This window comes from Urocitellus parryii, chromosome 2 (genome assembly GCF_045843805.1).
Source record: "Urocitellus parryii isolate mUroPar1 chromosome 2, mUroPar1.hap1, whole genome shotgun sequence".
NCBI lineage: Eukaryota > Metazoa > Chordata > Mammalia > Rodentia > Sciuridae > Urocitellus > Urocitellus parryii.
In genome coordinates this window covers 167,566,534-167,590,826 of record NC_135532.1, presented here as the reverse complement: position 1 = coordinate 167,590,826, position 24,293 = coordinate 167,566,534, and the positions used below count along the sequence as shown (strand labels likewise).

The 24,293-nt window shown below is 40.5% G+C and overlaps 1 protein-coding gene across 3 annotated transcripts; it reads left to right on the top strand.

Annotated features, from left to right (window-relative positions):
* Window positions 1–2,430: 2,430 nt before the first annotated feature.
* On the top strand, window positions 2,431–21,389 carry Popdc2 (popeye domain cAMP effector 2). Of its 3 annotated transcripts, XM_026393798.2 has the most exons (5): window positions 2,431–2,999; window positions 3,222–3,352; window positions 9,609–9,717; window positions 14,747–15,296; window positions 20,915–21,004. In XM_026393798.2, exons 1-4 carry the CDS (start codon window positions 2,862–2,864, stop codon window positions 15,251–15,253), a joined length of 885 nt encoding a protein of 294 aa, XP_026249583.2. In that variant the 5' UTR covers window positions 2,431–2,861; the 3' UTR covers window positions 15,254–15,296; window positions 20,915–21,004. The 3 variants fall into 3 exon arrangements, with proteins under 3 accessions (XP_026249583.2, XP_026249574.1, XP_026249568.2); XM_026393789.2 differs by having other exon boundaries at window positions 2,431–3,352; window positions 14,747–15,155; window positions 20,915–21,389; XM_026393783.2 differs by having other exon boundaries at window positions 2,431–3,352.
* The last annotated feature ends 2,904 nt before the right edge of the window (window positions 21,390–24,293 follow it).

Here is a 24,293-nt window from a genome sequence, read left to right as displayed (position 1 = left end):
CTATCACTGCAAGCATGATTCTCTAGTATGTGTGCCGCCCAGTGGCATACTCCAAGCCCCTGTGGCAATAATAATAAAAACCTGGTAGGATGGTATAGCACAGACAATATCTAATTTAGACTCACACTGACCTAGGTTTTCATCCCTATTCACATACTAGCTCTGTGACCTTGGGAAAATTCCTTAGCCTAAGGAAACTGTTTCTTTCATTAAAAACAAAAAACATATCTTGGGATGACATGAGGAAACCACAGCTGCTTGATAAAGGTTAGTAGCCTCTGCTGAGATAAGTGCATGCAGATTGACAAGGAAGCAGACTGAGTTCAGCCTTGGGTCTGCCTGTCTCTTTAAAGGGTCAGGGCCAAACCATTGGGCAAGCTGGGAAAGATGACCCGATTTGAAATTCTATCTGAGTAGAGCCTTGGTTTCTTCTCTGTTTCTGTGCTCTGACTTCCTTGCTTACAGCTGGCCCGGACACCTACTCTGGAAGCTCAGGGGGTGCATGACTAAGGTGGACAGATGAGCAGCTGCCACTCATTAAAGTAGGTGGGGTGGTTGGGAGGCAGACAAGTGACATAAAAGTAACAAATGGAAATCCCTAAACTCCACTGCTCAAATGATATCATGGGTCCAAGTCATTGCCACGAGGGGGGAGCATGGGGGCATATCCTTTTCCAGCACTCCAGGCCTTTTCCTTTACCAGCAATTTTATTTTAATTTTTGTTTTTAGTTGTAGATGGACACAATAACTCTATTTTATTTGTTTATTTTATTTAGTCCTGAGGATCAAACCCAGTGCCTCACACATGCTAGGCAACTGCTTTACCACTGAGCTACAACCCCAGCCTCACCACTGATTTTTTTTAAATCCCTCTTTACTTCAGAAAGAAGGAAATGTGATACACATTTACTGGTCAGTTGATTTTAATTAAATTAAAAACTGGCTTCCTTCAACATGCCATACATTTTCACACCACTAGCAATGCTGTTTTCTCTCTGCCTACCTTAACTCTTGCACCTCAAATCAAACACTGGCTAGTAAGTCTTCTCTCCCAAGGCCACACTTCCTTCTGAGCTGCCACTGTTCTTTAAACTTAACACAGGAAGTCACTGTACTCCACACCCTGAATTGCCATTGTTTTTTGAGGCTTCTTTCCCTTAATAGAGTGAAACGGGACTCAAGGTAGTCACTCAATAAGTATTTGTTGAGCTGAAAACTTCTACTCAGCATATTTGACATTTCTTCTCAATGTTAGATTATAGCAGTATAGTACAAGTCTGTGTGGATTGAGCACTTGGATAGTTCTGGGAGGTCATTGAGCACCACCATATGTACTTCAGGGGCTTTAAAAAATGATACTACCAACCCAGTAGCCAGGACAAAGAATCAAGAGTCATTTGGAAGACAGTCACATTTCTTAGTTTAATGTTTACATATTCCAGATTTATTTCTTGGAAGCCCATAGTAAATCCCCAAATTCACCTAGAAGTTCTCAAAAGTCATCAGACTTATAGGAAGTGTGGGCTGGGAGACATGTATCTACTCCTGCATGTCCACTTACTGTGCAAACCTTTTGGGACACAGTATTTAGTCTGAAGGTCTTGGGTTCAAATCCTAGCTCTGCCTCTTAACTCCCTGAGGGAGTTTTATTACCTCCCTGAGCCTCATTTTTTTCAGATATAGAGGAAGATTGTTTTTGCGACTGAATAATAAATATATAAAATGTCTAATGTAGGTTTGGCACTTAATGGGTGTTTAATTGGTAAATACCCATTAACCACCTGACCCTGCTGCTCTGTGGTCAGTAAATAGGCAAATAGGTATATATTTATAATTTGAAAATGCTGGGGTGGTGGAATGGTGATCTGGGTAATTTATTACCATTTTTTAACTATTACTAGATCCAGACACAGACATGAGAGAGTCAACTTAGAATTGAAAAAGTTGCTTTACAGAACTATTTTTGCTGAATGCATGTCAAACATCTAATCATATCTAAGTGTGACTTAATAAAAACTTTCAAGGGGTTTTCCAGCTTTCACTGCTAGGACTTTTTCAGACAATACACCCACCCTTTTCTCCTTTGATGTGTCCTCCACCTCTACCACTAAGCTACAACCCCAGCCCCACCACTGATTTTTTTTATCCCTCTCCACAGGGAGCTAAGGACAGTGTTCTGCTTGGCTTTGAGGTAAATTCCATGCTCACTTTTCCTTCATTCCTCCTTGCCTGCCTGTCTTGCCCCAGGTCTTATCTTGTCCTTTGAGAGGTATGCTAAGTGCTCTGCCAGCCTGCCTGAATGCCTGGCCTGTTTTTTCTCACTGCCAGTACCTCTTAGATTCCAATTCCAAACATGGTATCCCTCTGGGGTCACCCTTTCTTCCGGTGCCAAGAGACAACACATTCCAAATGGAACACAAGTGTGCCTCCCATGCTGGGCTCTCCTCATTCTGCTTGGGAACAGCAGAGAGCAGGATGTGGCCACTTCATCCCTCACTGAAGTTTTCAGTCTCGTGGTCCTTTCTCTTGGGACAACATAGGCTTTGGGCTAAGAACCAAATATGAAGACTGTCCTCAGAAACTTGAAGCCAAGGAATCTTGCCAGAGCTCTACAGAAAGGGCCAGAGCCTTGCTGAGGGAGAAAGAGAAAGAGAAAAGAAAGTTCTAAAATTCTCCATGAAGTGTACTATGTTCTGGCATTCATTCTCTGCGCCACTGGAAGCGTTCCTCCCAGCAAAGGTAGAGTAGGTGGTGAGAAGCTGGAGGTGAAAAGATACCTGGGAGGGCAGATTAATTCATTTCCTGAGTTTCCTGTGTGGGACAATATCAGAGTCCAGCGAGTCTTTGTGACACCTCAAAGATGAGCGCCAACAGCAGCACGGTGGGACAGCTCCTCTGGCGAGGGCCAGTGTGCATTAGCTGGAAACAGGATCCGGAAGGGGCTCTCTACCACCTAGCCAACTGCATCTTGCTCCTGGGATTCATGGGAGGCAGTGGGGTATATGGATGCTTCTACCTTTTTGGCTTCCTGGGTACTGGTTACCTGTGTTGTGTGCTGTGGGGCTGGCTTGATGCCTGTGGGCTAGACATTGTCCTTTGGAACGTCCTACTGGCAGTGGCCTGCCTGCTCCAGCTGGCACACCTGGTGTACCGCCTGCGCATGAACACCCTGCCTGAGGAGTTTGACCTCCTCTACAAGACGCTGTGCCTGCCCCTGCAGGTGCCCCTCCAGACCTACAAGGAGATTGTTCACTGCTGCCAAGAGCAGGTCTTAACTCTGGCCACAGACCAGACCTATGCCGTAGAGGGTGAGACACCCATCAACCGCCTGTCCCTGTTGCTCTCTGGCCGGTAAGCTATTCTGTCATTGTCATTGCCCAGAACTTCTTTCCCCAGCCCACACTTCTCATTTCCCTAGTGTCCCTTTCCATTTCATGTTCCCTTTCATTGAGGGAAGGATGTGGCTAGTAAAATAAACCAAAATAGATTTTTCTAGGAGTGAGTTTGCTTCCTTTTTTAAAAACATGTTCCAAGAGGAAACTAGATCATGAGGCATCTTCTTGGTTGGAAAGAAAGATTAATTTTTCCTTCTGTATACATTTGATATTTGCTAAGCATTAACTAGGCATAGGGAACAAGGCCAGAAAGGGAGGGGGTTCCTGTAACCCCTATTCTCTGCCAGGGCATCAAGGGAACAGCCCCACTTGTGTTTGGAATATTCTATACCAACTCTAAGTAGTCTGTGTACAGCCAGGTAAAGAGCAAGAATACCCTTTGTCCACTCTTTAATACCCTGTTGTTCAACTGAGATTCTTGCAGACCAAGAAGTCAAGTACTGTAAATCTGAGCACCTTAGGCTGACAAAATATTAGTGATGCCCACGTATGTGTCATCAGGGATTTGGTGGAGACATCTGCTTCTTTGAAGAAGACTGACAATGGACGTTGGTAGCAATGTTCTCAGTCAGGATTGGTGTGTACCCAATTAACCTGCATGTGAAACTGGGCCATTGATGTTTTAATTTTTTTCTCTAATTAATATCTAATGAGAAAATACCATGGGACTCTGTGCTTCACACTTTGTAGGCAATTGTGGACTTCTTGAAATATTTCACTAGAGGTGCTTGCACACTTCTCACACCAATAATGTGGTAGAGAAGTTAAGGGGATAGATAATCAGAAGGCTCTGAATCTAAGAAAGAAAGAAACAAAATTTTAAAAAAGAAAGAAAGTAACAACACAGTTTTTTCCAACAACACAGTGTGGAAAAAATCTTGATGATGATAGCATGACAACTACTATTATAGTAATAATAAACTTTATGTATTAATTTGCAAAATTCAAGGTGTTATATATATAGGTTTTGGTCTCAAAGGTCCTGAATTGAGTGAATTATAAGGGGAGAGATTTTGTGACATTTTATTTCATTTATGAGTGAATTGAAAGTGTAAACACATGTAGTTTTTTAAATAAACAAATACACATCATGACTACTGCCAAAATATTTACTACTTATAGTTTCATGCTTAAGATAGAACCAGTTCAGAGAACTTACTCATTCATGAGATCCACAGTGCTCTTTTTGTGGCTCCTCTGTTCAGTGGAGGGAATTGAGACCAGTAGAAGTCAACCCACCTCCACTGTACAGTGCTCTTGCTGGAAGCACATTACTGTTATGGAATGGTTCAGGTAACTTGTATATGACAGATTTCCTATGAACTTATATAAAACCATGTGTCTGTGAAGGGGAGAGAAGGGCTTGTCCTTGTGTAGCTTTTCCTAGAATACTTAATATCAACAGCCTAAATTAGAAATCAGACAATTTGATTTTTTTCTTTTCACAGTTTGGATTAAGGATGTTATTGTTGTTCCTCTTGTTTGGTTATCTTTCAAAGTCATCCTCTCCCAGTTTGGCTAAGCTGAACAAGGGGATGAAGCTTCTTGTCTGTGAGTGAGCTCTGGTTTTAAGGAAGAATCACTGTACCCTGGGCTGTTTATAGTGTGGTACCAAACACCTCAAGGTAGCAGAAAAGAACTCTGTGCCAGGAAGTGGGGGTGTTTTGTGTAGACTTCCCTGTCTTACATGCAGACATGGAGCCCTTTGCTCAAATCTCAGAAGTCTTTTTGTATTATTTTATTAAGGGCAGTTAGTCCCTTTCAAGATTTAGAGAACAAAGTGACTTCCTCAAAACCTATCACCCTGTTAAGCCGTACTTACTGTTGGAGAGTTTCTGTCATATAAAATCCAAAGCACAAACTCTTACATGTTTAGACCCCTGAACAGGTTAACTACCTATCTAAGCTATTCACATAGATGGAAATGACTGATGTGTCATCCAGGAGATCAAAGAGTAAGAAGAGACCAACAATAAAGGACACAGTATACCTGTTTAAATGGCTCCAGTGAGCCTTGCCAGACTCATTTGATATTACTCACACTCTGAGATCTTGTCACTCTTTGGTGGCTTTCCTGGGGAATCTGAGGAGATGAGGGATGCCACAGCAGCTGTGTTCTCTCCTGGTATCTTCCTTTCTTAGAGAAGCTTTCTTTCTTTCGTTCTTTTTGGTTTTTTTTTTTTTTAGATTTTGATCACCTTTTTTGGAACACAAATGAGTTTACTGGTTTGTTCATTGTTCCTTTTTTCTTTCTTTCCCTCCTGCTTTTGTTCCTTCCTTCCATCCTTCCTTCTTCCTTTCCACAAATATGTATTAAAAGTAATAGGGACTAGGCCTCTAGTGCTAAATGTGAAAAATATTGCCTTTGTATTCATGGAGTTTACAGTCTATCAAAACAGCTGATAGTCAATGTGTGCCAGAGTGGGTAACAATGGATATAGCATTTCTATGGAGAAATGCAGAGTGCAATGAGAGCATGTAACTAAAACTGCTGGATTTCACTTTTCTGGGGAGGTCAGACAAGACCCCCTTCCTGTAATAGGGGGTGTTCAAGCTGAAATTGGAGGAAAAGAGGTCTAACTGGGGACAGCATATGTAAAGACCCTGAGGTAGGAGAACACGACACTTTTTATCTTGTTTTCTTTCATTACTCAGGGAGGCTCTGCCAGGCAGTCTCTCTATATATTTCCTGGTCTTGTAGGAATGTGTTTCTGCCTTTCGGAAGTTATGGGCTGACCCCATCATTAGCTTGGTTTGAGACCTACATTCCCTCAATCTTCCTCCTTTAGGTGGTCAGGTAAGAGGCAATAGCTTATTAATTGCTAGTGTGTGTGTGTGTGTGTGTGTGTGTGTGTGTGTGTATCATTAAGAGCAAGATATCCCATTGACCAGAAGTTAGCCCCTTGGCTATACCTAGTGAGAAAGGATGTATGGTGCAGCCATGTATCCAGTTAAAATTCTAACACTATGGAGGAAGAGAAAAGCAGATATTGGAGAACACACTGCTAGACTGGATTTCCCAGATCTCTGTCTCTCCCCATCCTTATCTACTTATTAGTATCCTATTTATCTTTTAAACTCAGCCTAAGCCTCCCTCCTCCTCCTCCTCCTCTTCCTCTTGCTTTGTTTTTGTTTGAATCATATACACTCATATGAACAATTCAAGCAAGAGAGGCAAGTGCAAAGGAGGAAGTTGTTCAAATCATTTAATATTCCAATAAAAAAATGACCAGTATTATATCAGGTTAACATTATTCTAGGTATCTCTAATGATGTGAACAAAGAGGACAGTAAGCTTCCCTCTGACTTCCCCCTACCTTTATGCCCTCTCTGCCTCTTAAAACCTCTCAGAGGTAAAGTGGTGCCAAAGTCAGACCCAAATCCTCCCATCAGCTCCCTCTTTACCTCATTGGAAACTTGGCTGGTCCCATAGCTTCAAATGATACCTGAATGCCAATGCCTCCCAAATTTACATATCCAGTCTTGTTGCTGAATACATTGGTCAGCTAGATTACAGGGAATTTAACCTTAGTAGAATTTTTTTTCTTAAATTGATGCATTATAATTATATACAATAGTGGGATTCATTATGCCATTCATACATGCATAAAACAATCTGATTAGTTCCATTCTCCCGTATTATTCCTGTCCCTCCCTTCTTTCCCCCAGATTCCGTTGCTCTAATCTACTCTTCCCCATTCGATGATGATGATGATGATGATATTTTTAAGTTACTGCATTACAATTATATATAAGCATGGGATTCATTGTATTATATTTTATACATGGACATAGCATAATTTGGAGGACTTCATTCCCCAGTGCTTCCCATGCCCTCTCCTCCTAACTCCTTCTCAATCCCCTTCCTCTATTGATTTCCCTTCTATTTTTGTGAGATCCTCCTTTTTATCAGTCCCCCCTTTTACTCTCTCTCTCTAGCTTCCACATATGAGAAAGAAATGTCATCATCTTTGAGAAGTCTTCCACCCCCTCCCCCCAAAAAACTCTCTTCCTTCTCAGTGCTCCTATTCCACAATAGTGCTTATCACATAGAATTGCAACTAGTTATTTATGTGCCTATGACTTCCACTAAACTGTGCAACCCTCAAAGGGAAGAGCCAGATTGTATATCTCTGCATCCCCTGACCTCCAGGAATATTTGTGTAACCAGGAAAGATCCAGAAATAATGGAGGAATATCTCCCTCTAAATGGACATGTGTGCCTTGGAGATCCTCTCCTCTTCCTCCTCCTCCTCCTCTTACTCCTCTTACTCCTTCTCCTCTTCCTCCTCCTCCTCCTCCTCCTTCTTCTTCCTAACAGACATATCTTCTCACTTAGTACAACTCACTTAGAAGAGACTTAATCTTTTTCCAGATGCCATATCACATCTGAAATATGCTTACTTTCCCCAAGTATAGTCAGAGACAGGCCATTAATTCTAACAAATCCTCCCAAAATGCAGTCCGAATTCTCTGCATGTCCGCAAGGATACATGGACAGCAAGCAGCATTAGTGGTGTTTCTAATCCTGAGCTATGAAGATAAACCTGTGCTTATGAGCAAGTCAAGAGCAGTTTAACATGTTGGTAAAGTAGAATAAGATTATTCATAAAATTAAAACATGTTAATTAGAATTCCTGGTTGTAACCATAGAAACCAACTCCAGCTAGCTGAAGGGGGAAAAGGTCTTTTAAGAAGTACAAGAATTTCTCACCAAACAAGGAAAGGCATGCACCTGAGCCTCTGCTAGGAATAGAAACAAGAACTTGTTCTATTGGGCCTTTTGTTTGATTTTATATTTTTCTTCCCTATGGCTAATTGGAGTACATGCTTTTTCAAAGTCTGAGCTACATGATTTTAAAAAGTAAGGTTTTGGTTCCTTAACAGGGAAACTTAAGTTGTGAATGCGATAGTTTTCCCCATCCAAGACATGAGTCACATTTACTTAATTCCAGTTTCAAATTCTCATGGAAGGAGTTTATCTCAGGTTAAGTTTATACCCCAGGATCATCCATTGAGCAGAGTGCATGGGATCTTTTGTCCAAAGACAGAAACTGTTACTGCCACATTACGGCTAGTGAGGACAGAGATGAGGCAATGCTAAGAGTGTCCACCATCACCTGCCAAAAGCTCTGGGAAAATGTTGTCATGGTAAAAATACAGAATCTCAGTTCTTGATAGCTTGATAGCTGAGGAGTTAACCACTAAGCTTGAGTATGAGTTTTCTTAACCATAAAACACAGAAAGGAATAATATATCTTGAGTTATTGTGATGATTAAATAAGAGAACACTTGTGAAGTATCTAGTGGACTTACCACTTCCTTCAAAGTCTGAAAAGTGGTTATAATGCAAACATGTGATGTATAAAGCGTGGCTCCTCACATAGTCTACTGGGAAGGAAAAAGGAGAAGTTACCCCAGCCTGAACCTCTAGAGCAGCGCTGACCAGAAAACTTTCTGTGATGAGAGAAACATTCTATGGTAACCACAGGCCACATGTGGCTATGGAGCAACTGAAATGTGATTAGTGTAACTGAATAACTGGATTTTTAGTTAGTTAGTTTGTTTGTTTATATTTGCAGTGCTAGAGATTTAACCAAAGGCCTTGCACATGCTAGGCAAGCACTCTATCACTGAGCTACATCCTCAGCCCTAATTTTATTAATTTTAGTGACTATAACTGTAAACTTAAATAGTCACATGTGGCTAGTGGACAGCAGAGCTCTAGAACAGTAGTTTCTGTCCTAACTACACAATAGAATCGCGGGGAAGTTTTTTTTTCATATTTTTATTGGTGCATTATTTGCTGTCACGTTTCATATATGTACCCAATAGAAAAATATAATCTGGTCAATATTGTACTAGGGAAATTTTTAAACTAATAATTTCCAGATCCCACTTACAAAGATTCTTGTTAATTGCTCTGGAATAGGGTCTAAGTCTAGGTGTTTTTTAAAGCTCCCCTGTGGCTTCTACTCTGAAGCCTGGAATTGAGAACCATGGGTAAGCAGGAGGGCTCAGGAAGTCTCCCTGAGATCCCTTTCTAAACAGCTTCTACACATTAATCAAGTCTCTCCTGCTTTGGGTTCTATTACATTTTGGGCAAGGTGATTTGTGGGAGATTTGTGTTAATTGGCAACACACAACGACAGCAAAGGGGATTTCAGCAGCTATTGCCCTTTCCCAAGCACTCTCTTCTCTCCCTTTGCCAGGGTTCGTGTGAGCCAGGATGGGCAGTTTCTTCACTACGTCTTTCCATACCAGTTCATGGACTCTCCAGAGTGGGAATCCCTGCGACCCTCTGAGGAGGGAGTCTTCCAGGTAATAGGGAGCCCCATAGCAGCACTGCCTCATCTGTTCTTCTGTAACCTGGCAATGTCCACACCCCTCTCTCCTCCCAAATCTGCCTTTGGATCACTGCTAATATGTTGCTAGGGTGAGAGCATCACCACCTCCTCCTCTGTGGAAACAGCCCCTGAGCGTCTGACTTGGGAATAGATGGGAGATCCTGGTCCCTGAAAGGTCGCTATAATATCACTTCTTTGCCTAAAACTCTTCCAGAAGACTCTAGTGCCCACAAGATAAAACCCCACACTCCTCAGAGGTTAACTTTAAATTTTTAGTGCCCTCTGGTCACACTCCAGCCCTCTTTTCCTTATACATTTTACACACATAGCCATGCTGAAGTGCAGCTGCTTCTCTCAACACACCACATGGTTGGGCAACTCCTTGCCTTGGTCCCTCCTTTCCCTTCTCTCTGAAATACATTTCCCCTTCTAGATGAGAGGCCATGACATCTCACTTCCTGTGTTAGTCAGCATTTTGTCACTGTAACAAATATCTAAAACAAACAAACAAACAAACAAAAAACAACTTAAAGGAGTAAAGACTTATTTTGGCTCATGGTTTCAGACCATGGTCAACTGGCTCCATTGCTTTGGGCCTGAGTAAGGCAGAACATTGTGACAGAGGGATGTGACAGAAGAAAGCTGTTCCACTCATGATATACAGGAAGTGGGCAGAGAGGTGGAGAAGATACAGTCCCCAAGGGCCTCCCCCAAGGATCCATTCCCCTCAACTAGGTCTCTCCTACAGTTTCCATCATTTCCCAGTAATGCACCCAAATCATGACTCTTTCAGTGGACTAACTGATTGATTTGATTGATAATATCGAAGTTCTCCTAATCTAATCACCTCCCCAAAGTCCCCCTCTGAAACTTGCTGCATTGAGGACCAAGTCCTCAATAGATGAGCCTTTGGAGGGCATTTCAAATCCTCTGTGAGCCTGCTCAGATCAGCCTCTCGGACTTCCACCCCACAGTACACCGTTCCTGCCTGCCTACCTGTTTTCTTCCTTTTGTGGATGCTGACTGGTGCACAGTTGCTCTCTCTTCTAACCAACTGGGTTCCTTTCTGTCTTTTACATAATGATCTCTTTGAAGTAAAAATCTGGGCTTCTTTCTCTATCTCCAAACTCTAAAGCACAGTCCCTAGAACATAGTAGGTGTTCAATGAAGGTTTGATAAGTGGCTGTTGGTGTCTCAGAGAATTCTATGGGACATTCACTTGCATACGAATGTAAGTGGGGAACCTAGCTGCTCAGCTTCTACTCTCTTCTCTGCCAATGCTTCAGATGGTGGTTACTTTGTAGTTCTTGCTTACTGAATGGCTAGTATGTACAGGCACTTCATACTATATTACCCCATTGACTCATACAACTCTTGGGGTTAGATATTATTATTACCCCATTTAACAGATGAGGAAACTAAGGTACCAAAACATCATGAAATTCAGCTAAAAAGTGGCAAAGCCAAGTTGCCTGAATCTACTATTTATGTTCTTTTTTTAAAAATGGAAGGACCACTGGAAGAGTGAAGTTTAAACACCTACACTCACCATCCTTAAGGATGCTTCCTCCAGATAGTTTGCAGATACTGGGTTCTGTGTGTTTCCTACCACTTCTATCAGGGAGTCCTCCAAGCCAGCATATGAACCAACCCCAGAACAGACACATGCCAGCAGTACCATTTGGCTTGGCTGGTTTCCGGCCCCACCCTGACACTTGTCTGTGTGATGATGGAGCTTGAGAAGTAGTCTTGATCCCACTGACAGGGCTACCAACCACAGACCCCCTCCAATTATATTTCCACCCCTATCCCCAAACACATTCCCGCCCTCAATAGCTATCCCAGCCATTTGGGAACTCCCTCAGGCTGGAAGAATGTCCAGGAGTCTGAGACAGCTGGACCAGGGCTCTGATACTGACCCAGAGGAACAGGTGGTGGGTAGCCAGGTGCCCTCCCCTAAGTTATGCTTGAAAGGAAGGGCTATAACCCCAGATGGCCTCTCAGCTTGGAATGTAAGTAGGGTCATATTCCTCCAGTTTATATTTTTAGTGTCTGCCTCGTTTGGGAGCAGTGAGACACACACATTTGCTATTGGCTGTGTAAAGTCCCATTTCCTCTTTGCAAATGTCAAATGTTGTCCCAAGTTATAGTTCACTCTGTCCTTACCTTTTGCAGTTATTTAGCCTTTATTGACTGAGAGAGTAGTCCAAAGTGACAGTCTAAATCATAATTCACCTCATGTTTAACACAAATCAATCAACAGTCCATCATACCTCTCAATAATTCAGTTTCATCAGAACTATTGCCTGTTTACTGCTGTGACACTCTCATTAGTCATAAGAACACACATAAACGCTGTATCATCTCACTTACATGAGAATCTAAAAAAGTCAAACTTGCAAGAGGTAGAGTAGAATGCTGTTACCAGAGGCCTGGGAAGGGGGATGAATAGAGAAAGGGGAGACATTGGTCAACAGAGGCAAAGTTTCAGTTAGATAAGAGGAAAAAATTCTGGTGTTCTGCCAGGCACAGTGGTTCAAGAAGCTGAGGAAGGAGGATCATGAGTTCAAAGCCAACCTCAGAAAAAGTGAGGCATTAAGCAACTCAATGAGACTCAGTTTCTAAATAAAATACAAAATAGGGCTGGGAATGTGGCTCAGTGGTTAAGTGCCCCTGGGTCCAATCCCCTGTACAAAAATAAATAAATAAATAAATAAATAATGATGTTCTAATGCACAGTATACTGACTATAGTTAATATATATTTTAAAACACTAAAAGAGGATTTTAAGTGTTCTCACCACAAAGATAAACATTTGCAGCAATGGATATGCTAATTAGCCTGTTTTGATTATTCTACAACATATACATATATCAAAACATCACACTATATCCCATAAATAGATACCATAATAATTTTCAAAATAACATAGCACAAGAGGCATCACACAGAAATCATCATCATTCCTCCAATTTGCATCCTGTTTTACTGAACCTAAATTTTGTTTACATTCTTATTTAGTCCCTTCAACCAGCATCTGAGGTGAGTATTAAAGAAAAAGCTAGATAGTTGTCACACTTTATTATATACATGCCCATATATATGTGAGAAGCAATCAAGAAGCAGATTTCCAAAGCACCTTTGGGAAAGGATTTTATACAGGACATGAAAAAGTGACATTAGGTTGTTTTACAACTTATAAGATTCATGGTCTTCACTTGATTCGTTCATTCACTTCAGTGATATTTACTGAGTACTTATAATTTGCCAGAAACAGTTAAAGGTATTTGGAATACATTAGTAAACAGAAGAGATGAAGGTCCCTGTCCTTATGTATTCTACATTCTAGTGAAAGAGACAAAAATAAGCCACAGACACAAAGAGTAAGGAAATTATGTAACATGTTAGAGTAGGGTAAGGGAGAGATGGTTATAGTTTTAAACAGAGTGGTCACAGAAGTCCTTGTTAAGCAGGTAAAATTTGAGCAAAGACCTGAGAGAGGTGACATTGTGAGCTCTGTGGGTGTCTGGGGAAGAGCATACCAGACAAAAGAAAGAGCCAGTGCCAAGTCCTAAGATGGGGCTAGTGCATTCAAGGTACAGAAAGGAGGCCAGAGCACCTGGAACAGAGGTGGGGGAAAGAGACTAGTAGGAGAAGAAGTTTAGAGAGGCAATGGGGGAGCCAGATCATATAAGGACCAGGGTGTGTATTTTCTGGATAGAGCTAAAAGTGTTTCTGAATAAGTTGGACATAAGATGTGAGAGAAAGAGAATCAAGGAAAACTCTGAGGCTTTTTGACCCGAGTAACTGGAAAGATGGAGCTGTGATCAGTTGAGATAAGGGAGCTGCAGGTAGAACTGACTTGGAGGGAATAAGAAGTTCAATTTGGGATACAATAAGTTTGTACTGCTTATGGACAGTTAAATAAGATGCTACATGAACAGTTTTATATTTGAGTCTGAAAATCAGGAACGAGGCCTAGGTATGAGACAAATTTGGGAGTCAGTTGTATCAAGGTGTATAAAGGTTGTACAAAGGGGGATCTTTAACTTTCTGCTCTCAAGAGTTTGTCTTCCTCTGTACTACTTTTCTGACTTTAGACATCAGATTCTTTTGGTTACTTATAGTGGCCAAGGTAAAAGGACTTCATGGACCTGAATCCTAGGCCAGTGCTTTGTCCACCTGATACAACCTGGCATTCCTTATCCAAAACTTTTTCTTTAGCTGAACATTTTCCCAACCCTTTGTGCCCCTACATTGTCTTTTATTTTTTAAGAGAGAGAGAGAGAGAGAGAGAGAGAGAGAGAATTTTAATAGTTATTTTTTTAGTTTTCAGCGGACACAACATCTTTGTTTGTTTGTGGTGCTGAGGCTCGAACCCAGGCCTCACGCATGCCAGGCAAGTGCACTACTGCTTGAGCCACATCCCCAGCCCTACATTGTCTTTTTTTAATATTTATTTTTTAGTTTTAGGTGGACCCAATATCTTTATTTTATATTTATGTGGTACTGAGGATTGAACCCAGTGCCTCATGCATGCTAGGTGAGCACTCTACCACTGAGCCACAACACTAGCCCCCTACATTGTCTTTAAAGCAAATAATATTCAGCATTTTTCTTTCTCTTTAATGCATTAGGAAACCCCTCATCCCCCACTTCTCTATATATCTCTCTCAACTCAGAACCTTTTGTAGCCATTACAAGTATCAATCATGGAGCCACAGACTATGAGAGCTGAGGAAAGAGGATATGCAGACTGAGAATCCAGAAGGTGATGAGTGAGTGAGTGAATGGCTGACCCCAGGGCTCCTGATGCAGGACACTCTTCATTTCACTGCACACAAGTACAAGTCATTCAAATCCTGGCCCTCCTCCAGTCAAGACCATCAAGGGATACTGCAATGAAAGTATAGCCATTTATCAAGTAGCCATTGCTTCTTTGTGCTTAACATGGATACCTTTTCTGGTTTAAACCTTCCCTTTCTTTTATTGAACCCCCTCAGGTCACTTTGACTGCTGAGACTGAATGTAGCTACATTTCCTGGCCCCGGAAAAGCCTCCATCTTCTTCTAACCAAGGAGCGGTACATCTCCCGCCTCTTCTCGGCCCTGCTGGGCTATGACATCTCAGAGAAGCTCTACACTCTCAATGATAAGCTCTTTGCTAAATTCGGGCTGCGCTTTGACATCCGCCTCCCCAGCCTCTACCATGTCCTAGGTCCCTCTACCCCAGATGGAGGGCCAGAGTCCGAGAAGGATGATGAGGAAGTCTGTGAGCCATCCTTGTCCCCTGTTCAGGCCACGCCCACCTCTGTCCAGCATGTGTCTCCTTGTTCTCCCCCTCCAGCTGCTACCAACCTACCTGCACCTCTTTCCCGGGCCAGGATGTCCAGGCCTGACAGCGGCATCCTGGGTGAGGACTCCACCAGTCTGGTGCTGGAGGATTTTGAGGAGGTGTCAGGATCAGAATCGTTTATGGATTATAGGAGTGATGGGGAGTACATGAGGTGAGGGCGGAACTAACATGGGCACTGTCACCGTCTCAGGACCCCACGTAAGTACACAGAAGGTGGCTACCACCTATCCCTGCCAGCAGCTGGCCTTAACTCAGCTTCTAAGGACAAAAACACCAGCTTATGAAATGTCATCTCTCAGAGTACTCATAGAAAGTGGCATTAACCCATGTTGCAGACAGCAACTCACTCTGGGTGCATGTAAGGCATGAAGGGATATTTAAAACTCATTCCTTATAAACTATGATTGCATCTTGGAAAAAGGCTGGTTGACATTTTGAGCAGGCAGGTAGGTTGCTGAATTCTCTTGTAAGGTTGTGCTGGGGCCATAGGAGATTTATTTGTGGCATGTATTTTAAAGGAAAAAATTGCTGGCATGGTTCTACTTCCTATTGATTGTCTTCCTGGAATGGAGTTAGTTCTGGAAACCTGTTGTTACTCAGGCTGGACTAGGCAGAAATCTCTGTTAAAATCACACTTACCCCAGGATCTGCTCAACTATTTGAAAGAGACGTGTGTACCTAGGCTAATAGTTCTGGGAAGAATATGTCTCCAAATTGCTTTCTTCCTTAATGGAGGGCATGTTGACCCCTTGGGCAGAGGACTGAGTGCTGCTCTGATTAAAGTTACTATGATAGTGGTAGAGCGCTTGCCTAGCATGTGTGAGGCACTGGGTTTGATTCTCAGCTCTGCATATATATAAGTAAATAAAATAAAGGTCCATCAATAACTAATAAAAATATTTTTTAAAAAGTTACTCTGATAAGACGGGTTTAGGATAGCTTGGCTTTCCCCAGCAACCCACACACAGGGGAGGTAGGCTGGGTTTGAATCTGGGAGGTGAAGAGTTCCCTCACGGATGCATGTACAAGAAAGAACATACTCACTAGTTTTGGGAAATTGCTTTCATGTTCCCCCTGGCTGTTCTCACAGTACTGTGACATTTTCCTCTGGGACTCTACCAGACCATGGTGGAGGTCTGGCTTTTCCTGAGGAAAATCCCACCATCCTCAATTTGTAAGGCATTTCTAAGTGAAGGGGGTGCTAAGAATACCAGCATTCTTTGGGAAGCACCGACAAGTCTCTTATGCAAACAGCCCGATGCAGAAGGCCTCCAGGGTGCACAAGTGAACGAGTGAATGTTTGTATATTTTTTTATTATTATTTTTTTTTATTGTTGGTTGTTCAAAACATTACATAGTTCTTGATATATCATATTTCACACTTTGATTCAAGTGGGTTATGAACTCCCATTTTTACCCCGTATACAGATTGCAGAATCACATCAGTTACACTTCCATTGATTTACATATTGACATACTCATGTCTGTTGTATTCTGCTGCCTTTTCTATATTTTGAAAACAAAGTTATATGAATGATAAGAGAGGTGAATTGTAAGGGAGAGATACATGGTTTCAGAGGGACTTTATCATCTTCTGCGGTACCAGTGTCCTCAAAACCATAGTTGAGCAGATTCTGGGGTAAGTCAAAGGATCTTTCTAGGACCTATGGTCACATTGTTGACTTCACTCAATGCACTGTCCCCTCTCACAGGCCTTCCTCACCTCTGGTGTTGGGATTCACCTCACTCTCAGCCATTCCTGCCAGTTGTCCTATGTGTCTAAAGTGTTCCATTTTATGTCCTACTCTGTCCAATGTGCCTACCCACCTGCACACTCTCTTATCCTGTTTTCTCATGTTGTTCTTCCCTGTTTTCTCTTCTTTTCATGACCCTATTTATTTTATTCCTTCTTGCCTCTCTTTGATTTCTGACTTCTGCTCAGTTTGCTGCTTTTTTTTTTTTTTTTTTTTTTTTGGTACCAGGGATTGAACCCAGGGCATGCTTAACCACAGAGCCACATTTCCAGCCCTTTTCTTGTTTTGTTTTGTTTTTGTAGTGCTGGGAATTGAATCCAGGGCCTTGTGCCAGCCCTTTTAAATTTTTTGTTTGTTTGTTTTGAGACAGGGTCTTGCTAACTTGCTTAGGACCTTGTTAAATTGCTAAGAAACTGGCTTGAAACTTGTGGTCCTTCTGCCTCAGCCTCCCGAGCCTCTGGGATTACAGAGTTTGCTCTTAAATGTCCCTTTTCTTCTCCTCAGTTCAATTTCTCCCTCTCTTTTTGTCCTCTGTCATCTCCCCTTTTATTGTTTATATATATAGCTTTCCTGTTACCTTCGTTTCCTTTTGTCCATTTTCAGCCTTGTTCTACTCTATTCTTCCTCCTAAACCACCTTGTGGTTCCATTTTATTAATTTTAAATTCTAAGTCTTCCAAAATTAGTACCCTTTTCTCTAAATTAAAAAAAAAAACACCATTAAAGTAAAAGTGTCTAAATTACCAACTTTTAGGAATGTTTTCCAAACATCAGGGAGAAGCAGCATGGTAAAAAAGAAAGAGACCAGAACTGGGAACTCAAAGTCCGGGCTTCTATGTCTGACTCTGCTAAGTAATGTGTGACTTTTTGCAAACCATACAACCTCATCGAACCTCGATTTTTTCTTTGAATGGTTGAACCAGCTGTCCCTAAGAGCCTTCTTCAATTAATGTGAAAAAACAAAGGATAAGCTTTTCAGAGGAGGTAAAGAGAATCATTCTGTCCACTGAGCAATGAACGCAAGCCCCAAGACATCTGCGTGTCTCAGCAAGGACTCTGCTATATTTCACAACCATTTCTCTATTCACTTGTGACTGTTCACCCTGGGTAGGGTTTCCTTCTTGGCCAGAGTTCCCTCTATTCTGTACTTGTAATGAATCATCACCTGCCATGTTATTGCATTCTATATGAAAGGGGGTCACTATTCAATCTCCACATCCTCTACCCTTAATACTATTACGAAATACCTCTTTTTCAAATTTAGACATTTCTCAAACTTAAGATGAGAAAACAGCTCATGAAACTCATTTTCTAAGTACTGGAATTTGCAACATAAGGCGAGTAGGTGGTTTATGTTTGTTTTAGTAATAGAGAGAGAGGGAAAAAATACATTGATTACTTTTTAAACCAGAGAGTTTTTAGAAAAAATTGAAAACATGATCAAATTGGCAAAATCTCAGATGGCTTTCAGCTAAGTCTGTGATAACAGGATAATTTAACTTGAGATCTTTTTCTGAAATTGTGTTTTGGGATGTTTGGCTTAATTTATTTGCCATCAGACTTCTTATAGGGTTATTACTTTAATGAATAAGCATATTCCCCATGATTGGTCACAATTTGCTATCATCTATTTCCTTGCCCTTTAATTGCCAAAATTTTAAGCTCATTGCTATTCATTCCACCATAGCACTTATGTAAGAGGCTGAATTCTGTACCGTTAGGAATGACACAACTGCCTCACATAGACACCAGGGCTTGTCTCTCACACCAATTCAATTTAGGAACAACTAAAAATAGTCAGAGCTTCCATTGGAATTCTTTTGACAGGAAATTTTTTAGTCTGGTTGTGCCCAAAATTGAACTGAAAAGGGTGCTGCTTCTCTTAACAGGAGAAATGCTGCGGATGGTATTTTCATGCAGGAACCTCCTGCCAGATTCTGAGTTATCCCTGACTTCACTAGGATTTTTCACATGCATTCTGTGGACATTGTCTAAAGTGGTCCATTTTATGTCTTATGGAAATGCTCAATGAATGAGGGGCTATGTTGAGCTGCATCTCTGAGGTGGTCAGTTAAGTTAGACAATGAATCCATTATCACAGACTAAATTGGAAGTTGTCTACAATTTGGCCAATTTTGATTATTTCCATATTGTTCTGAAAACTCTGGTTTGGATGATAAAGACTACATATTGTAAGCTGGGTTCAGTGGTGGACACCTATAATCCTAGTAACTAAGGAAGCTGATGCAGGAGAATCACCAGTTCAAGGCCAGCCTCAGCAACTTAGTGAAACCCTGTCTCAACATAAAAAAATCAAAAGGGCTGGTGATGTAGCTCAGTGGCAGAGTGTTTGCCTAGCAAGGCCCTGGGTTCAATCCCCAGTATCACAAAGAAAAAGATATTTTTTAAAAAACTATATACCATTTTCTTTCTCTATTATTTATATAAGTACATTATAAACAGATTATAATATGGAGGTTAATTGTGCTTCAAGGAAGGAACCCAGGACCAAGAAGTAGTACCAAGGCTAAAGAACCAACTCATCATTTACAATCTAGCATATATGATCAAGCACTATTCTAAGCACATAAGCAATAATTTAAAGGGTTAAAGATATTTAATCTGCAAGAAAAGGGAAAGTGTGATATCTTCAAAATTTAAAAAGAACAGCAATTAGAGTTTACTCAACTTGGTGTTGTTCTTATGGGCAGAAATTTGATTTAAAGTCTAAAAGTCCTAAGGAGAAAGATTTTGGCTTAATATCCATAATGATTTTTTTGTAGGATAGTGAGTTACTCGTCATTAGGAGAGTTCAAGCAGGGGCCAGAAGAGACTTTGTAAGGTGATTCAGGCTCTGGGAAAAGGATGCCTTAGATTATCACTAGTAAGATAACTTCTAACTCTGCCACGCAATGATTCTGTGATTCTAAGATCTGACTCTAGTCCTGCTGTTAAGCACCATTAGGAGGAGTTTCCTTGTCTGCTCTGTCTACCTTACCAGGTTGCTGTGAGGATCAGTAAGATAAAGTGTCTATACTTTAAAATTCCATATGTGATATCTCCAGTGAATAATCTATAGAACTCTCCTTCCTATTCAACCCAGCTGAATGAATTAACAACCAAAACCTATATTGAAATATGGTAAACTTTGTAGAGCTCCTGTCTTTTATTTTGTTTAGCCCTCTCTTATTCTTTTTCTTTGTCAACGATACTTGATTCTTCTTCTTATTTCCTGCAGTTTGTCTTTCCAGGAAAGGTGATAGCCGGCAGAATCCCCTGAGCAAGTGAAAGGTGGAGGCCTAAAGAGAGCCCAGACTAGTTCCCCAGCTTCTGAACAGCCCAGTGTGGGCTGGGCCTCTGGCTATTCTCCTGTATTTGTTTAGGAGGAGACAAATCTCCTCCTGAACACATTGGCTTTCTCCTTCAGAAATGACTGTAAGGTGCTTTGTAGCTGTCAGTGTGAGTCAACAGCACTTTTCTCAGAAACACTGGAAAGACTTCTGGGGCAGAAACCTTGCTTTTGATAGTGGCATGACAGGACCGGGGTCTCCAGTAGTGCTGCCTCTGCCACCATCGGTTTCCTGTATCAGTCAGGTCACAGAGCAGCAGTTCTTGCCTGCATCCTGGGGCCCTGAAACCCTGCAGCTCCAGGTATTCTTCCACTTCTGTATTAAGGACCTCACTGTACCTATTCTTCTCCGTCAAAATAAAAGACAAGAGCCCTACAAAGTTTACCATATTTCAATATAGGTTTTGGTTGTTAACTCATTCATCAGGGTTAGATACAAAGGAGAGTTCTATAGATTATTCACTGGAGATATCACAGCAGATCTCTTGGTCCTTTCACCTATAAAACAAAGGGTTAGATTAGATAAAGTTCAAAACTGATTCACACCAATATCCTAGAATGGAAGGATTCAAGCATACAACTGCTTTACCATGTCAGGCATTGGGTACAGTTAAAATTGGGAATTGGGGAAAAAAAAGAATGAAAAGAGCCATGACTTTAGGCACAATCTGGAGCCATAGTGCTGAAATTCTTCCTCTTTTTTTCTTTCCACAGCCTCTAGATCTCCTCTCCAAATCTCCTCTCAAGTTAAGTCCAGGAGTCAGGCCCCTTTGGCTCCCATCCACACTCCCGAACTTTAAGGATCACCAGGCTGCCCTTTTCTCTGTGGCCAGCACAGCTCTATTCCAGGATCACAGGATGGTCACTTGCATGCATGCCCCTCCTCTCACCCACTGGAAAGCTCTGGGGCAAAGCAGGAGTGGACACAAAGTGCCAGCCCTGCAGCTACACAGAGGGCCTGGGGGACATTGAGACACTCTAAGGAAGCCATCCACAGGAGTGAGGCCCATATTCCATCCTTTGCTAGCTGCAGTCTTGGCAAGTAACAGCCTCTGAGCCTCATCTCTAAAGTGGGATTATAAAACCTACCTCACAGGGTTGTTGTGAGGATCAGATGAGTTGATTTAGGTGAAGCACCTATGTTGTGGCATGGCACATAGTAAGCACTCAATAAATCACTCAGCTCTTTTCCTATGTTATTTCTTTGAGTTGTCTAGAAGGATCAATTGAGGCAACTACTCAAGAAGTTTTCATTGGTGGTTATTTTTTATTTTTCAATTAAGATTCAATTTATGGAAGTAGAAACTGAAGACACAGTTTTCCCTTAGGCTTTTAAGTTCAACTTACAAATCTCTTATTCTATCTATGAGTCTAGTATAGATTATAGTTTTTTAAAGGATTTTTACAAACTTAGTAAATTAAACTTAGTAAATTAGTTTCCTTAAAAGTAGACTTATAAATTAACTATATTCTGTTACTTTTTTCCATATATATATTCTGGCTCTCTATTCTGTGTAATAATTAATCCTAAAACAATGACTTGAAACAGAAACAGTAGTTTTGCTCATGAATGTGGGACTTGCCTGGTTTTGACTAAGTGTTTCTCATTCAGGGTTTCTCATGCTGTTGCAGTCATGTCATAACTGGGACTGGAATCAACTCAAAGTTCTCTTCACCTACCTGTCTGGGGCCTTGACTAGGAAAACTCAAACAGTTGAGGAATGGACCAGCCGGGGAAACTTTCTCTTACTGCTGAGGAGTTTCTCTAAGTGATTGTAACAATTTACATTCCCTCTAACAGGGTATAAGAGTTCCAGTTGCTTCTTATCCTTCCCAAGTTGTCATTGTCATCACCCCCCAACCCCCATTTGAACCATTTGGGCATATGTAGTAGTATAACATTATTGTTCAAATACCTTTTCTTTTCTTTTCTTGGCTATACGGATATCTTCTATTGTGAAGTCTCTATTCTAGGTTTTTGTCCGTATCTCAATTTATTTGCTGTTTCATATTGTCCTAAAGAAATTCTTTAAACAATCAGGTTAAAAGTCCTTTGTTGTTGTTGTTTTTCAAATATATTCTCCTATCTTGTGACCCTTTTTCCCCTTCTAAATGATATATTTTTAAAAATTTGTTCTAATTAGTTATACATGACAGTAGAATACATTTTGACACATTGTATACAAATGGAGCACAACATATTCTTCTGGCTACCCATGGTGCAGAGTCACACCGGTAGTGTAGTCATACATGTATATAGGGTACTAATGTCTGTTTTTTTAAATGATATCTTTTGATAGATATAAGTTTTTTATTTCATTGTAGTAAGTTTTCAGTCTTTTCCTCTGATCAGTGCTTTCTGTGTCATGTTCAAGGAACTTCTCTTCTCCTGAGGATATTCTTCTGTATTACCCTTTAGATGTTTTATCATTTTACATTTCACAGTGAGGCTACAATCAACCTGGATTTGATTTTTTGTTGTTATGAAGTAAAAGTTCAGAATACATTATTTTCCACATGGATATCCACTTGACTGAGCAAGACTTATTTAGATTATTATCCTTTATTCCTATTAGTTTTGAGTGTCCCCTTTGTCATAAATCGAATGTCCCTATATCTGTCAGTCTCTTTCTGCATCACCTATTCTGCTCCAATGGTCTATTTTTCTGTCTTTTGACAATACACCTTGTTGCAGTTATCGTAGCTTTATAAAGAACTTTCTTATCTTTGAACATTGTTCCTCTTCAAGTCTTAGTTATCCCTGTTCTTTCCATTTGCATTTCTATAGAAATTTTAGAATCAGCTTGTCAATTTTGAAAAAAAATCTTTCCTGGAATTTTTATTAGAATTTTATTTTCACTATGGATCAAGTTGATGAAGAGTTGATATCTTTATATTGATTTTTCAATTGATGAATGTAGTTTAGCATATTTTGATATTCTTTCTTTCTGCTCAATAATTTTTTCCATGTAGATGTCATTGCAGGTTGACTTTAAATTTATTTCTAGGAGTTTGATAAATTTGATGTGGTTATAAATGTATCATACTTCATAATCATTTATTACTGCTTTATATAAATACTACTGATTTTTGTATCTTTAACTTTCATCCAGTGATCTTGATAAGTTAACTATTAGTTCTAATCATTAATCCATATAGTTTTTAGGATTTTCCATAGATATAATTATCTCATCTATAAATAATTATAGTTTTATTTCTTCATTCCTGACCTATACTTTCCTTCTCTTCCTTCCTCTCCTCCTCATCTCCTCTTTATTCTCCCCTTCCTCCTCCTCTTCCTCTTCCTCCTCTTCCTCCTCCTCCTCCTCCTTCTTTTGATTCCTTGTTGTGCTGAGTAGGACCTTCAGTACAGGGAAGAATAGCAAGAGTGATAGAAGACAACTTTGTCTCATACTTGATCTCAGGGAAAATGTTTTCAATACTTTACCATTAATACAATGTATGCTATCAGGTGTTTATAATACTTTTCAAATTAAATAAGTTTTCTTTGTTCTGAATTTGCTAACTTTTAAATCATAAATGAGTATTGAATTCTATCAGATTATTTTCTGCATTTATTGAGATTATCTTCTTCATTCTGTTAATGTTGTGAGTTACATTAATAGATAAACAAATGTTAAAAATCCCTTGTATTCCTAGAACAAACCCAACTTATTCCTGAAATAAATTCATCTTTAGTATAATGTACTATCCTTTTATGTATTTCTGGACTTGGTTTGAAAATATTTTGTTTAGGATTTTTGCATCTATGTATTTTGTGGAATCATTAAGTTTGCGTGTCATAGTTATGTGGTTTTATAAGATGAGTCAAGAACTCCTCTCCCCACCTCCAACACTCACACTTCTCTTTTTTTCTTCCCTCAATTTTCTGGAAGAGATCTTTAAATCAAAACATACTTTTTGAGTCCCACCCCACTTGCCTTAACTTCTGCTCCCCCTGTCTTATTCTCTCAGTTGCTTACACCCCAAATCTTGGGGTCTTTTCATCAGTCCTATCAGTTCTATCTTGAAAATATATCCTGAATTCAACTTACTCTCTCCATTGCCATCACTAGTTTCAAGCCACCACTAC